The sequence below is a fragment of the Amblyomma mixtum genome, chromosome 5, assembly GCF_055824585.1.
Source record: "Amblyomma mixtum isolate Tamu chromosome 5, ASM5582458v1, whole genome shotgun sequence".
NCBI lineage: Eukaryota > Metazoa > Arthropoda > Arachnida > Ixodida > Ixodidae > Amblyomma > Amblyomma mixtum.
The window spans coordinates 59542435-59557643 of record NC_143016.1 but is presented as its reverse complement, the minus strand read 5'-3'; the positions used below and the strand labels follow the sequence as shown (position 1 = coordinate 59557643).

At 46.5% G+C, this 15209-nt stretch overlaps 3 protein-coding genes across 4 annotated transcripts in view; all 3 read left to right on the top strand.

Annotated features, from left to right (window-relative positions):
* Nucleotides 1–118: 118 nt before the first annotated feature.
* Nucleotides 119–15209, top strand: part of LOC149342331 (NADPH-dependent quinone oxidoreductase VAT1-like) — a 52276-nt gene continuing 37185 nt past the window's right edge. Inside the window, exon 1 of one of the 2 annotated variants that reach the window (XM_089544626.1) lies at nt 119–175. The gene's annotated coding sequence lies outside the window, so the exon portion shown is untranslated. Of the gene's footprint in view, nt 176–7215; nt 8078–15209 lie in introns of those variants that run through there. The other variant, XM_089544627.1, reaches the window with a different exon arrangement.
* LOC149342333 (mitochondrial ribosome and complex I assembly factor AltMIEF1) lies at nt 124–1053 on the top strand. The gene is made up of 2 exons (XM_089544629.1): nt 124–471; nt 913–1053. Exons 1-2 carry the CDS (start codon nt 301–303, stop codon nt 949–951), a joined length of 210 nt encoding a protein of 69 aa, XP_089400755.1. The 5' UTR covers nt 124–300; the 3' UTR covers nt 952–1053.
* Nucleotides 956–6382, top strand: LOC149342332 (mitochondrial translation release factor in rescue). The gene is made up of 2 exons (XM_089544628.1): nt 956–1202; nt 6049–6382. Exons 1-2 carry the CDS (start codon nt 956–958, stop codon nt 6297–6299), a joined length of 498 nt encoding a protein of 165 aa, XP_089400754.1. The 3' UTR covers nt 6300–6382.

Genomic DNA, 15209 nt, shown 5'->3' with positions numbered 1-15209 from the left:
AATTAAGTTGCTGCTTTAAATTGGTCTTAAATAAAATTTTAAGTACTAATTTTGCAAAGTTAAAGTTTAGCAATGTTTGCTTTTAAGCCAGTGCAAGTCAAGTCAAGTCAGAGCTTGTTGAACATTAAAAACGTGCGGGTTTTGGAGTTCGTGTTCTTCCAGCTAATCTTTCAAGGTGACATCTCATTGCCTTTTCTGTTAACAATATTTAGGCGTCTTATTTCTTACATATTGATCTTACGTGCTGAATGACTCACGATTTGAAGGATACTTCGAAGTTTCCTGACTCACTTTTAGGCGATGCCTCAAGCACCCAGCAAGAAAGCAGTCCTCAGTTTGTACCGTAGTCTGGTACGTTATGGGCATCGTTTGGAGTTGACTGACAAGAACTATTACTTCAAAAGGCTCCGAGAGGAATTCGAAGCGCATAAAACGGTCACGGAACCGAAGGAACTTCAGTTTTACTTCAACGTGAGTAGACCACGAATTTTCGCGCATTCAAAGAAGGAGCAAACGGAGCAATTCCTCCATTTACCTAAAATAAGGAACGCAAGGCACCTTGTCTGCCGTCTTAATCTGCCAACCGGGACATGAAGGTTCAAACTGGTAATTCGCAGTTTATTTTGTCATTACAGCATTGTGGCGGCAAGATATCATTTTTCAAAACTTTGGAAGTACTGCTCGCAGATTTCAAGCGCCACATGTAGTACACTTCTTTCGCACTTAGATGTGTTACCGCATTTGATGTTTGTTTCCAGCGCCTTGTTTTTGAACAACATTGTCGTTTGCATTCAGGCGTATGTTCTGAAGCGCAGTTAGTTGTACGTCTGCTGACGAGCACAGTTCACTTCGCTGTACGCGCCGACGAGTCATTTTTCAGCCGTGTAACTAACAAGGTTGTCCTCTTTGTAGAAAGGAAAAGCCTTCCTCGAGAGGAAGCGCCTGATATGAAGCGATGCTAGGCGGACTATTGAGAGCAGCATCCGGAGTGGCTCAAGCGGCCAGCCTTCGCGTACGGTGCCCGAACATAGCAGCAGCGTCCTCTTTTGTGAGCATCCGGTGCGTCCACCGCATTGACCGGTCCAAAGTGCCGGTGTTGGACGAAGAGGACCTGGTCGAGCAGTTCGTCCACGGCAGTGGCCCAGGAGGCCAGGCAGTAAACAAGCTGTCCAACTGCGTGGTGCTCCGCCACACCCCGACAGGTGCGACTCACTGTGCCTCTGCAGGGCGTTTGATTAGCGAGTCACTTCTTACTGAGAACCAAGGGGCTTGGAATTCTGTGCTGGGACATAAAAGGCAACAACTTAAAACATTTCCATGCTAGTTTATGACTGGCTTTGGAGGTCTGTAGGTCTGGTGACATTCTTGTAGTTATATGTGTTAAGGGTCATTCCTCCTCACCAACTGATCCAGACTTTGCGCTCTACCAGCTTCGATTTCTCTAAAAAAGAAATCATGGCTTGTTGCATCACTATGACAACCATTACCCCAGCTTGTTTCTGGTGAAAAGTGTTTTGTGTCGTGGCCACCATCTTAAGTTCACAAGTAGTAGGGCAACCTAATCTTACAAAACGTTCGTAAGAAATACTTTTTTTCATATAGGTAAAGGACATTGCACTTTCATGCCATTGAGTTGAACTGAATGTGTTTTATTGTTTTTTAAATATATAACACAGAAGAAGATACAAAAATGTGGAATTCTGAAATTTTTTATCAAATTTTATGTTTTCACAGTAGTCGTTCTGATGTTCTCACAGTAGTCATTCCAACTATTTTGCAAAGTTTTTCAGAAGGCAGAGAAGCCAATAAAAACGTTTTAGAGGAAATCAAAAAATGTAAGGCATATTAGAAAAACAATAATAAATTTGAGAAAATTTGCTTTTTGATGCATATTCATCCACAAATAGCATAGTGAAATGTTCTTAGTGAAAGTATGAAACGTCACAGGTTGCACAGTGCTGTTCAGTTGCATTTATTTCTGGATGTTTAGTCAGAACATTTTTCTTTTAAACGAGAAAACAATTTTGTAATTTGAGTCTCGGCGTTCAGTGCTTGCTCTTCACTGCAGTGCATGCTAGAGCAGATGTCAAGGAGGCACATAAGCAATGCTGCACGGTGCTCCAAGTCGATGCTTCTGATATTTTGGTGTTGAAAGGTGTGCTGGCATGTTGATTGATATTTCGTCACTTTAAACTATTAAGTTGCTGCAAATATAGACAACCAGCATTTCACTGCTCGAGCACAGTGGTGCTCTGAGCTTATACACTGGAAGCTTCGGCAATGCAGAAACCGGCTGAAAGCCACAGTTACAAAAAGTAAAAATGAAGCAGCCGCGTGGCAGGAAGATGGCGATACCCTGCTCAGTAAATGGAGAGGAGAACCAAGACTGCTGAAGCCGCGCTCCTCATCCCGCAGCTGTGAGGAATGCTATCAAATGCAGGTGCTGCTTTCAGTCCCAACTCGAGCAGAATGGCTATTATTCCTCGGCATAAAAGGCACAGAACTGCCCTTTAGCCGGGAAGAGCACTTTGTGGTTTGAGCAATCAGTGTTAAAACCACTCCGAGAGAACATGCCATGTTGCGGAATGGAATGGAATTTTTTCGCCACCTCAATTGGCAAGAGTGCTTGCGACGGCATTGGTAGAAGTGTGAATTGCTTGGCAGCAAGAGTAAGTATTCAGAGGCTGTACAAAGGTCAAATACTGATTCCTATGAACTGCTCACATGGGTGGAGAAAACTATCAAGTGTAGCATGGCATTCTGGGTGCTCCCAGAAACTACTCAGGGAATTGAAGTGGAACTCATTGGGCAGTTTGCAAGAGTGCTTCCATTGAAAGGAGTATGTGGGTTTCTCTACATCAAGCCTTTATCTCTCAATGGTGCATGCTGGTAATAGTCATCCATACAAGAGTCTTAAGTGATCAAGTGTCAGTGAACGTGGCAGCGGACCTTTCACCACCAAAATATCAAGAGCATTGACTTGGAGCACCGTGCACCATTGCTTACGTGTCGCCTTACATCGGTTCTAGCGTACACTGCAGTTAACAGCAAGCACCAAGCAACACTGGGGTTGAACGCAAAGACTGAAATTGTGAAATTATTTTCTTGATTAAAACAAAAAATTTTCTGATTAAGCTTTCAGGAATATATGCCACTGAACGGTACTGTGCAACTTATTATCTTTCATACTTTTACTAGGACCACCTTACCATGCAATTGACTGAATATTCCTCAAAAAGCCAACTTTTTCAAATTTAGAATGTTTTTGCTCACACACCTTGCATGTTTTGATCTCTGAAACAATTTTATTGGTTTCTTTGCCTCCTGGACAACTTAGAAAAATAATTGAAATGGCTGCTGTGAAAACGTAAAATTTTCTGATGTTGGTGATGATTTTCTGTGGCACAAGGACATCTATGGCCAAAAAGCACCATGGAGTAAGGTTGTTTCTTCTACTCAAGGAACGGTCAACGACCCATTTCCCAAGCATTTCACCCTTAAGTAGCCGAGCACCAGGCAGAGCTTGCACCCGTAGTACCACCGGTGGGTACTGGGTGGCGCTGGGGATCAAACCCCGCACCTCCCATATGCAAGGTGCATGCTCAAACGACTAGGCCACCGGTGCGGTGCACACATAGAATTCGATAAAAATTTCAAAATTTCATATCATATTTTTTTACCTTGTTCCATGTTTTATATTTAAAAAACAATCAATAAAACAGATTCAGTTAAGCTTACTACATATGAAAGCACAGTGTCTTTTATTTATATGAAAAAGTTTCATAGATATGTGTAAAAAAAATTTGTTCTGCAAATTTTTTGTAAGACCAGGTTTTACTACCGATTTCAAACTTAAGATGGGGACCATGCCACAAAAAAAAAAAAAATTGCCAAAAACAAGCTGGGATAATGTTTGTCGTAGTAACGTAATAAGCCATGATTTTTTGGACAAAATTCGAATATGGTCAAGCGCAAAGTCTGGATCAGTTTGTGTGGAATATCCCTTAAAGGAGACTTTGGTGTTATTCATCATGTTTTGTAAAAGGAACATGTACTAACATAAGCGCACTGTCGGCATGTCTACGACAGAAATACATCTCACATGTATGTATGGCAAAACGCAGGGCACGTACAATGAAAACAAGAATGTAATGGTATGACATGGGGTGATCCTTGAACAAGGGATGCTTTGAGAAGCTTGTAAAATGGCAGGCGCATCTTGATTGCTGTTTGCTTGAAAGAAGTGGAGGGCTGTTGCAAATTTTCTGTTTCCTGTGCAGTGGTAAGAAATGCACCACATGTATGCTTCATTTCTAACATACACACCCCTCGTTATGGTCAACTTGATGAGGATTTTGAAAAAAACTTGGAGAGCACTGCAATCTGCTGCATTCAAGATTGTCTTTGAACGTCAGCAACTTTTTTTTGCAAGTCATTGTTGTCACATGACACTTATCACATGTCCCTTGGATGATGTCAGCAACTTTTTTGGCAAGTCATAGTCTAACATCAGTGCACATCCCCAACACACTTTACCGTGATACACACTATAACGTGTTTAGTTCGTGCCCCTCTAACACGCTTGAACCAATGTCCCTTCGTGGCATATGTGTTGCATGTCCACCTGGCACGCAGAGGGTCCATATTCAAACCTCAATGCAGGCAAATTTATTTTTTCAAATGAGTTTACTCCAGGGGTGCCACCTTCTATGGACGCAATTTGCGGACAACTTCCAGTGACTGATTTTCCTTCGCATGCGGCATATAATGCTTTCGCATTAAAATTTCAATATCAGTTGTACTTCTGTTCACAAATGACTGAAGTTGGCCTGTATAGATAGATTACTGCGTTCTAGAGGTAATGACACTGCTTTCACTGAGAACGGATTTTTTTGGGGCAAGAAAAAGTGATACAATTAAATGAAGATGTTGTCATCACTGGCTCATTTTGACATCAAATTTAACTGCAGGCAATGCGATACATAAAAAAAAGAATGCGAAAGTAGGTGTTGAAGGCATTGCAGTATACTTACATCTCCAATCATTCATCAAGAATCAGGGCCCATATGAAGGAAAATGACATTTTTGAACTTTGATGCTTATTTTTCTGTTGTTCTGTGCTCAGTGGCTGTTCACTTGACATGTAGCCTTCTGTGTAAATCAGGGCAGACAAATGCCAGTGTTCGTGCTGTGCTGTTCTAATGTATGTGCTGTTTCTGATTGTACTTTTGTGGTCTGCAGTCGCTTGGAGCAGATGAATTTGTTGGCATTTTATATAGATCTATCAAACTGAACCTGGAAACAATATTTCACTAATACTTATCCATCTACTACATTTAGGGGAGTCAGAAGGTGATTAGTCATTTGCAGCTAAGAACTACAGCGTACAGGGCAACTGGATGAGGGCTGAGTGAACACTGTGGTAGACGAGAATAGATGAATGCTCTCTAGGAAGCTTTTATAAGGCATGGAAGTGCCACAAAATTTTGCCATCTTTTTTTCCTCTTATGTCTTAAAATTTTTTTCCTCTTATGTCTTAAAATTCATAGTGAAATATGCTGTTGAAAAGGTTTTGCCAGTCTGTAGTGTTTTTGATGTAACAGGGAAATTTTGTAGTGTGTTAGTGTTGCGCTAAGGTGTATGCTGGGACAGCTGTCTGCCTTAACGCATTGAGTTTTTGAATGTAGCTTTATAGTCACCATATATTAGCTATTCCGTATTGTCTCCATTTGATTTATAATTTGAGTAATAGGACAGTAGAGGAGTGAATTTGCATAAACGGTAAACATCCATATGCAAAAAAACCTGTAGTCACTGAAACATAGGAAAGTGTTGGGGAGTGCTCCCCTTGCCCCTGTCTATTCCACTATATTTTCCGTTGTTTCAATGACTCTTGGCCTTTTTTTTTTAATACATACCCCAGTGGGGTCATCATCCCCCTAGCGTTTTCTTCATAAACTGCGTTATAACTGTTCTATCCTGTAATTCACGAGCCATATCTAAGGCTTAACATTCTACCGTGTTCCGCATTTTGTCTTGCGCCAGCAGGTATTGTGGTCCGTTGCCATGAAGCCAGGCTACTTCACGAGAACCGGAAGCTGGCAAGAAAGATGCTGCTGGAAAAGCTGGATGAACATCTCAATGGAGATATGAGTGTAGCAGCTCAGAAGTTGCGAGTCAAGAAGGAGAAGCGGCGGAAACTTGACCGCAAGAATGAAAAGTTGCGCGAACTCAAAAGGCAGTTCGTGGAGAGGCAGCAGAAAAATGACATGGACTCTCTCAGTGAGCCGCCGTTGTGAATGTTTTTGTTTTGTGTTGTCGCATTTAAAAAAAAAGCAGTAGGCGCTGTAGTTCTGCAATAAATTAAATTAATTGTTGTTAACTGCTGTCTTTTGACATTCCTTTATCAGGGGGTGTACGTGTGAGGGTTATTGTTTTACTTTGCGCTCTGCCCAGATAAAACGAGAACGTAATGAGGATCTAAATACAGAACAACGTTGCCTTATATCGATATATTTTATGTCGGTACCTCGAAGTATAATCTGAAAATTGAGTTTGCTTTTTTAGTGTCGCTGTGTCGACCGCTCAGTCATAGCTCTAGCCTCTTCGAACATGCACCCCGAGCTGAATATTAGGATTAGTTGATGTGTGGCCTCCTGCACTTTCGAAATGGGGCCAGCGTCTGGCAACGCTGTAAGCATATATCGTTCGCTCGCATCATTAGAGAGCTATATCGTAGAGCGATCCGCTACCATGAACCACTACCGCGCACCGCCAGTGCGCACGCGCAGCTTGCTGGTCACTGGATAAGACACCTGGCGCCATCAGGGCTATTTTCTCAGGACAGTGGCACCCCGACGATCACGGTAGCGGATCGCTGTGTGCTAAAACTCTTATGTAATCTCCTTTAAGCTATATTCTGGCACACTATCATCACGCCCTTAGGTATTTCTAAACTCCCTTCTAGAGTTCCTTCTAGCATAGCGTTAATAGCTACTGCCAGAAATGTAACAGCGAGATACAGTCGAACCCACATATATCGAACTCGCTAAAAAAAAGCCTAGGAGTTCGATCCTGGCATTCATATGCCTATTTAAGCGCCATGCACTTTAGGCACACATGGTGCATACGTAGGATACGCACACACAATTCGTATTTTGAACTTTGCTCATAGCGATGCTTTTAAATCTTCCCGTGACATCATGTGCGCTTTCAAACCCAAAAAAAGAATAGCTAGCGCTCGAAAACCGAATTGGGGAAACCAGCAATATCTAGTAATTTCAGCAGCACCGCCACTGGAGAAATTATTGTTAGAATAATCTTGAAATACGATCTTCTTTAGTCCCTAGGCCGCCCAGTTTGAAGTATCTACCATAATGCCTTATAATGCTATTAAAATGTTCGATTTTAAGCCGTGCCAGATTTGCTTCGCGTATGTCAGTATTTGAAGTGAAATACTAAAAGGGCACTCTATGAAAAAATAGCGATGGAGATGTTCTGCCACCTATCGTTTCTTTGGAACAAAATGTTGCATGACAGCCTTTGCACTTGTTAGCATGTACTACATAGATAAGTTTCACAGTCGTATCGCCATGTAGGAATTTTACGAGCTAAATCCATGGCTGTCGAAATAAACGGTGCATTACAATGTGTGGAATGACGCAGCGTGTTACGGTACTCTACCGACACACATATGCGCAATATCAGTTTCTGATTGGGTCTTTTAAGAAGGCAAAAACTGTAAGAAGGCAAAACTAAAAACATACCACAAGCATTAGGTTAAGTTTTGGTTTTGAGAAAAGGAAATGACGCACTAACTGTTTCACATATCTTGGTGAAAGATAAGATTTTAGCCGTGACCCCACCATCCTCTCCAAAATGCGGGTCTGCAGTAGCTGCTGTTTTCATTCTGCGCTTGCCGAACCTATCTTTCCACTATCGCCAGCGTCGTATTGCAAAGGCAAAGGAAGGACGCACTTTACGCTGCGAAATCTTTGCCGATTAGTTGGGTCGCTGGCGGACAGTATATACTTCCAGCCTTTTGCGTCGGTTGAGTTGAATACCGGCCCAGCCTGCGGTAAGGCCGCTTACTTGTTACTTGTTGACGCGCCTATACCGCAATTGCTAGTGTCTCGACGCCTATGAGAGTTAAAGCGATTCATTCATCCCGAAACCTTTTGTAGCAGTAATTGTTTTTTGTTTATTGGGTTAAACGTCCCGAAGCAACTCAGGCTATGAGGGACGCCGTAGTGAAGGGCTCCATAAATTTCGACCGCCTGGGGTTCTTTAACGTGCACCGACATCGCACAGCACACGGGCCTCTAGAATTTCGCCTTCATCGAAATTCAGCCGCCGCGACCGGGATCGAACCCGCGTCTTTCGGGTCAGCAGCCGAGCGTCATAACCACTGAGCCACCGCGGCGGGGCAGTAATTTTGGAGCAGTAATTCTGTAGCCGCAACGTGATAAGCTTCGCCCGCGAAACGTGGACCTGAATACAGCCTGACTGTGCAGGCGCGACGTTCGGGTACATGCATCGTTTCCTGAAGCAGAGCTTAGTTCATAAACCTGAACTGCAAGAAAAGTTATTTAAGCATTTCCTTCTATGAAAACTAGTTTTGACGTTTTTGCGTGAGGAGCATATGTTGTCGGTGGTCGCGAAAGGCGTAAGTATATGTGTGCCCACGCGCTCTGGAAACTACGGTCTGACGCACGCTCTCTAATATACATTGCATTTCGCTCGGTAAAATTACCCTAGCTGTGCGCAGTCATATTTCGTTAATACTGTGTGCTTGTAGTGCGCATACACTGTAGTCATACGTTTCCTTTATTTGAAACAAAGCAAGTGATCACTAGCAGTGTATAATCTTTCCGTGCTTGAGAAATACGCGCTTCGTATGCCTTGACTAACCCCTTTGAGGAATGAAACCAGCCGCGGTGGCTCAGTGCACTGTCAGCTCTGCTATGGCGTTGGGTTACTGAGCCCAAGGACAAGGGTTCGAATCCCGACTGCGGTACATCGATTATGAGGGTAGATGAGGTCTCCGGATTAATGTCGACCACCCGGGGTTATTTTACGTGCACTGACATCGCACAGCACACGGGGTCTTTTGCATTCGGCCTCCATCGAAATGCGACCGCCACCGTAGTCGGGATTTGAATCCGCGTCCTTGGGCTCAGTAACCCAACGCCATAGCAGTGCTCATAAGCCACACCACTTCCTAAGTCCTAAACCAATGTTTAGGACTTCTTTCTCCTATGCAATCCATATTCCACCAAGGGAACAATTGCGCCAGGCCGCCGCGGTGGCTCTGTGGTTGTGATGCTTGGCTGCTGACTCGAAAGACGCGGGTTCGATCCCGGCCGCGGCGGTCGCATTTCGATGCAAGCGAAATGCAAGAGGCCCGTGTCCTGTGCGATGTCAGTGCGCGTTAAAGAAGGTGGTGAAAATTTTCCGGAACCTTCCACTACGGCGTCCCTCATAATTCAGTCGCTTTGGGACGTTAAACCCCCCAAAAAACTGAGCCGAAACTGAGGATTGAAGCATTCTTATACAGGGTCTGTTCTGAAAGTAGTAGGATTGGTTTTTTCCTGGGCGGACGAGAGGTCGTCTGCGCGTGCAGGATCGTTGAAGGGGGATATTGGGAATGCTGGGGAAAATCGGCAGTCGGCTCTCGGCCGTTGAAGAGAGGAGGTCGCTTGTACTGTGAACCCCTGTCGAAACCTCTCGTCACGCAGAATCATCGAGCGTTTACTGGACCAGCGATACGCGATCAAATTTTGAGTAAGTCTTGGTAAAACGGGCAAATAGACTCACAAAATGATTAAGGAGGCCTACGGTGACGCTTCCATGGATAGATCAGATGTTTTTTGAGTGGCACAAGCTGTTCAGAGAAGGTAAGGAAAGAGTGGAGGAAGACGACCGCTCCAGACGCCCTTCGACCAGCAAGACCAACGAAAATGTGTAGCGAGTGAAACATTTACTTAACAGTGATCGTAGAATGAGTATCAGAATGATTGCTGATGACTTGAGCATTCCTCAAACCCAAGTTTTTGAGATCGTGACAGAAAACTTATCCATGAGGAAAGCGTGCGCGAAGTTGGTGCCGGGAGTGTTGTCAGAGGAGGAAAAGGCCAACCGGTGGAATTTCTTCATAATGTGAATGAGGACCCCGATTTTTTTGGCCAGCACAAGGCGGCAACGCTGCCTCAGCCCCCCTACAGTCTCGACTTGGCCCCGGCAGACTTTTTTCTATTCCCGAGAATAAAATCGACGCTCAAGGGGAAACATTACGGATCGGTAGAGGTGGTTCAACAGGCCGTGACGAGGGAGTTAACAGCACTCCGGTCCAGGCGTTCCTGGAGGCTTACGAAAACTGTGAAACTCATTGGCAGCAGCGTGTAGGTGCGGAAGGGTGCTACCTTGAAAAATTGTAATCGTCTGTACTATTCTCTTGAATAAATTTTGTTTAAAAAAATGAGTCCTACTACTTTCAGAACAGACCATGTATATACTCCTGTAATGAGTAATAATGCGCATTCTCTGAAACGAGTTGCGTGCCGGGCGAGCTGTAGGTCTGCATGATGAAATTATGCTAAAGAATAGAAAAACACTTGTCGTGGCCTTCTGTACTCTGGCTGGCTTTCAGCACTGCAGCTTGGTTCAACGCTTAAATGCATTTACGGTCGAAATGACTGGGAAGAAAGAAAGCTACGTTGGAAAAGGGAATTGGTCCTGATACCACAACTACTCTTTGTCGTGTATATATAGAACATTGAATGTGCTTTCTCACAAAGAGGCCAAGTGGATGCGTAACGATTTTTCTGGGCCTGGCCATCGTTTCACGGCAAATTGTTTCCGATATAGGGAAGCTATACTGTGCTTTCAATATTTCATGCTGCGACCGCGCGTAGTGCATTCTCAGAGCGTCCGTTCAGCATGCATGCATGCGCTAGAAGCGCTGTTTCTGCCATAATTTTTCCTATTTTCCGCACAAAGGGTGCTAAATATTGTTTTTATTTGAGCTGTAAAGCAGCGCTACTATTATTTTGAAATGGTTGAATTATGTTTTTAATTGCCTTACGACATGTTTTATTTCATTTTATCACCTAAGGACCCCGAGAAGGGTATTACATAAGGGGCGGGTACAAATGTGATGATAAGCTAGTGTTAACACGAAGAAGTATATGACTGGTAATATTTGCGGCGACGTTGGATGAGCACTTGACGGCTGCGATGGTCACTGGGTAGGTCGTTCCAGTCTGCAGCAGCTAGGGGGAAGTGTGAAGCGGCAAAAGGAACAGTGTACAGGCACGTGGTCGGGAAACTTGAAAAATAAAATTGGCAGTGGCTTAGCTCAGCTATGCCAGGATATACGTATAGCGAGAGGTGCGGTATATCCCTGGTTACGCCACCGCCGCATCACTGTCATCTCTCGGTCAGAGGCGAGCGGCGCCGGCAGCTGTGACGTCACTCGGTAGCTCCTCTCGGTCGGAGGCGACCGGCTCGGCGCACCAGATTGATTGATTGATAACAACTTTATTTCCACCTATGTTGGAGGCCCCCTACTCCCCGTCCCTGGCACGCAGGCCAGGGACGCTACAAAAGGATGACGAATACGGTGTTATACGCGGGCTGGTGGTACAACGTTTGGTGCGCAGCCATGTGACGTATGGAAAAAGTTATGAAATAAGCAAATCGGGGACAAAGTGAGTGCAATGTTAGTGACGTGTATAGCCCAAGACAAGTTGTTACACAAGGTGGAGCCTTAGGTACTGTTAAGAGTGGACAACGTGGTCCTGGGACCGGGTGTGACTCATCGCAAAGCAAGGGATATGACGAGGCCTGGCGCCGGCGGCAGAAGCATAGACGACGACGGCCGGGGCTGTTGCACTCCAAATCACCGAACCTCCGAACCGATCGAAGGAGGCTGTGTCCCACGGACCTGGGAGGAATTACTGTCAGACGAGTGTCGTCGTTAGGCAAAGATGCGGCGACAGCTTGCGACAGCAGCGGCAACGGTGAAAGCAGAGATGCACAGCAGCACGGCGGGAGCAGCGGTATACGTTGGCCGAGTCGGCCTTCGGGTCACCGGACGGGATGATGCTACGCAAGGTCACGCTGAGCGAGGCTGCTAATTGAAAGACGCTGTGTCGAAGAGGTCTCGTGCTTCGGCCATCCGGCGGGGGAGTTCGAGAAGGTTAAACCACCTGCGAGGAGACTGCGGGATTCTGCTTTCCCACGGAGGCAACGCACAGAACACTTGCGGCAGTGGTCAAGGTGACGCATCTGTGTTTGATGACTGTCTTCCCCTTCTCATCCCCCAAGCTGTGAGAGAGCGAGAGAGCTTCAGCACCGCCCCGTGCCGGGGGTGGTACCGCCAGCGTCATCAATGGCCCATCCGATTGGACAACGTTATTCGACCTAAGTTCCCTAGTCAGGGATTTGGGGAACGCGAACCGTATTTAAAGGGTCCCTGAAAGGGGTGTCTGAGGTTGGCAAACAAATACTTGCATTATGTAGAGCGTAGGCCACTGAACGTTCATGCCGCGTACAATACATCAAAGGCGAGTAGATAATTTACAATACATTTTCAAAAACTACCTCTCCGGAGCCTCGCGGCGACCAGCGGCGGTGAACTTCCGCCCGAATCCGTACTCATTACGTCAGTTTGTACTCTTTACGTCACAAGTGCTGGGCTATGATTGGTTCGCGGTGCCAACGTGAAATCACGCATTTAACAAACTAGAAGCTCTAGATACTTCACACTCTTACTCTTTTCGGAAACATTTCGCATTTCAGCAAGCAGAGTTGTCGTTTATATGCATGTTTACGCAGTTATTGTGCGTTCGGCGTCAGAAATTAGTACTGCACTTCCGGTTTACAATGTTTTCGTCTGCTCGTGCCGCTTGTGTCACTCCGCCGGCGCCGCCGTCGAACCGAATCGAGAATCGAGGTGCGATTTGGAGTCACCGCACTACTGATTTCTGTCGCGACCTCCGTCGCATGCGCAATCAAAATGGACCGGCCGTGCTGTGTCGTTGGTTGCAAAGCCAGGGTTCGGCAAGATGTTGCCCTTCGGCACTGTCTGCCGAAAGATGGAAGTGAGCGAGCCGTCGTCGTCGTCAGGATTCAGCGCTCGATTTCTGAACGCCGTGTCCTTAAAAGCTTGGCCGACGCGCTGCACCGATCGTCGCTTGCGAACTGCCGCCCCACTACAAGCAGGGAGACACGGAGCGGTGAGCATCGCTGCGCCGCCCTACCCAAGCTCCGCTCACAACCGGTGTCGCACTTCGCCGCCGTGCAGCAATGCCTGAGCGCTGCTTGGGATGGTGTACAAATATCACAAGGCAAGATCGCCTTGTTATCAGAAATACTTCTCGAGCAACGACAAAGCACGCCTGCTTATGTTGCGAGCTTTCGGCAACGGCACCGCTCGCGGGCGCTCAGGGCGACGAGCTCTGCTGCTGCCTGGCTGCCGTGGTCGTCGCTAGGCCTATTGCCTCTTCGGCATCGAAGCTGCAGCGGCCGGCGCTTCGGAAGTCGCCTGAGCTATAATACAAGGCTTACTCTACACATCGCTTTGCAGTCAACAGCATCATCTCACAATAAAATAATAGTATGGTCACTTTCCGCGACTCCTTCTGCAGCGAAGCGAGCGGGCGCCAGGCGAGCCGGACCCCACGTCGGGCCAGCGGCAGCTGCGAGACGGTTGTGGCAAGAAATTTGCTCGTATCACAGTCGTTACCTTTAACAGCAGCTCAGTATTGGCCAGCGATCCTCAAAAATGACACATTTTTCACATTTCTTATCCCAGGGTTTATTATTTACGTCAAGAACACACTTTAGCTCGTTTTTATGTCGCCGGCAGACGGGATCCAGGCTGGCCGGCCGGCCGGCATGCTCGGCGTACATCACGTTCGCACAAGAAAATGCAAAACAGCCATGATACCAGCGAGGATGCTTCCTAGATTCGAGCAACGAAAATATGTCTGTGCAAAAGTGGATCTTTCGGCAACGACACCGCCTGCGGCAACGCCGCGCGACGAACTGCGCGCTGGTCCCAGGCTGCCCTAGTCGTCGCTAGGCCTATCTGGTTTCGCATTGAAACCGCAGCTAACGGCGCTTCGGAAGTTGCCTGCGCTATAATAAAAGGCCTACTATTCACATCGCTTTACTGCGAACTCGTCCCATAATAAAAGATATGTTCGATTTCCACGATGCCTTCAGCAACGGAGCTAGCAGACGGTAGGCGAACCGCACCAAGTAGCAGCAGCACCAAATCGGCTGTTGAATGAAATTTGCTTGTATCGCAGTCATCACTTTTACCAGCAACTCGGTATTGGCCAACGATCGTCAGAAATTATGCATTTTTGACATGCATCTATCCAAGGGCTTGCTATGGACGAGAACAAACAATACTAGCGCGTTTTTCAGTCGCCGGTGGCCGGCATCAAGGCTGGCAGGCCGGTCCGGCGTGGCTCGGCCCCGAGCGCCCTGAGCAGCGCGCTGTACGGCATCATGATGCTGCCGCTCTCCGCACTCGTATTGGCTCCCGCTTCCCGTCGTTGCGTTTTCCGCGCGCGGCTTGTCGTAGACATCCAGCAGGTTGGACGCAGGCGACGAGCTGCGATCGGTTGTTACGACGTCGTTCACAACGGCGCGCCGCAGCGAATCGCACACACTTTTCGCACATGTGTCCCCGCCTTAAGGCTGAAATCCCATTTCGGCACTCATCCGCAAAAGTCGTTCCTTCAGAAGCCGCAGCGACGGTTGCGAGACACAGGTGAACATAGCAGACAGCGGGAAAGCGAGCGAGCGAGCGATCGAGCGAAAGAGCGCGTCAACCGGAAGTAAACAAACCGATCCCGTCGATGACGTATTTGTGGGCGGAGCATGGTCCCGGCCTGTAATCTTTATTTTTTTATGGTTCGCTCCGGTGTACGAGTTGAGAGGGAAAAGGCTGGTGGTCATTTTTAATAGCCATTATCTCTGGTTCCGCACAAGGTAGATCAAAAATTTTTGCGGTAGGATGATGGATCGTTCAATGTCTATCAATACTTCGACTTCTCTTTGCCTACATGGACACCGTTTCAGGGACCCTTTAACGGGATGTTGTGTGATCGGAGGATTGCATTCGATTCTCATCTGTAAATATGTAGAATAAACCCTCTTGTACAGTTTCCTCGATAACGCAGTCCGACATCGTC

Coding starts and splice junctions, on each gene's coding strand:
- LOC149342333 (XM_089544629.1), top strand. CDS start 301: ATGCCTCAAGCACCCAGCAAGAAAGCAGTCCTCAGTTTGTACCGTAGT. Junction 472..912: donor AACTTCAGTTTTACTTCAAC/GTGAGTAGACCA, acceptor TCCTCTTTGTAG/AAAGGAAAAGCCTTCCTCGA.
- LOC149342332 (XM_089544628.1), top strand. CDS start 956: ATGCTAGGCGGACTATTGAGAGCAGCATCCGGAGTGGCTCAAGCGGCC. Junction 1,203..6,048: donor GCTCCGCCACACCCCGACAG/GTGCGACTCACT, acceptor TTGCGCCAGCAG/GTATTGTGGTCCGTTGCCAT.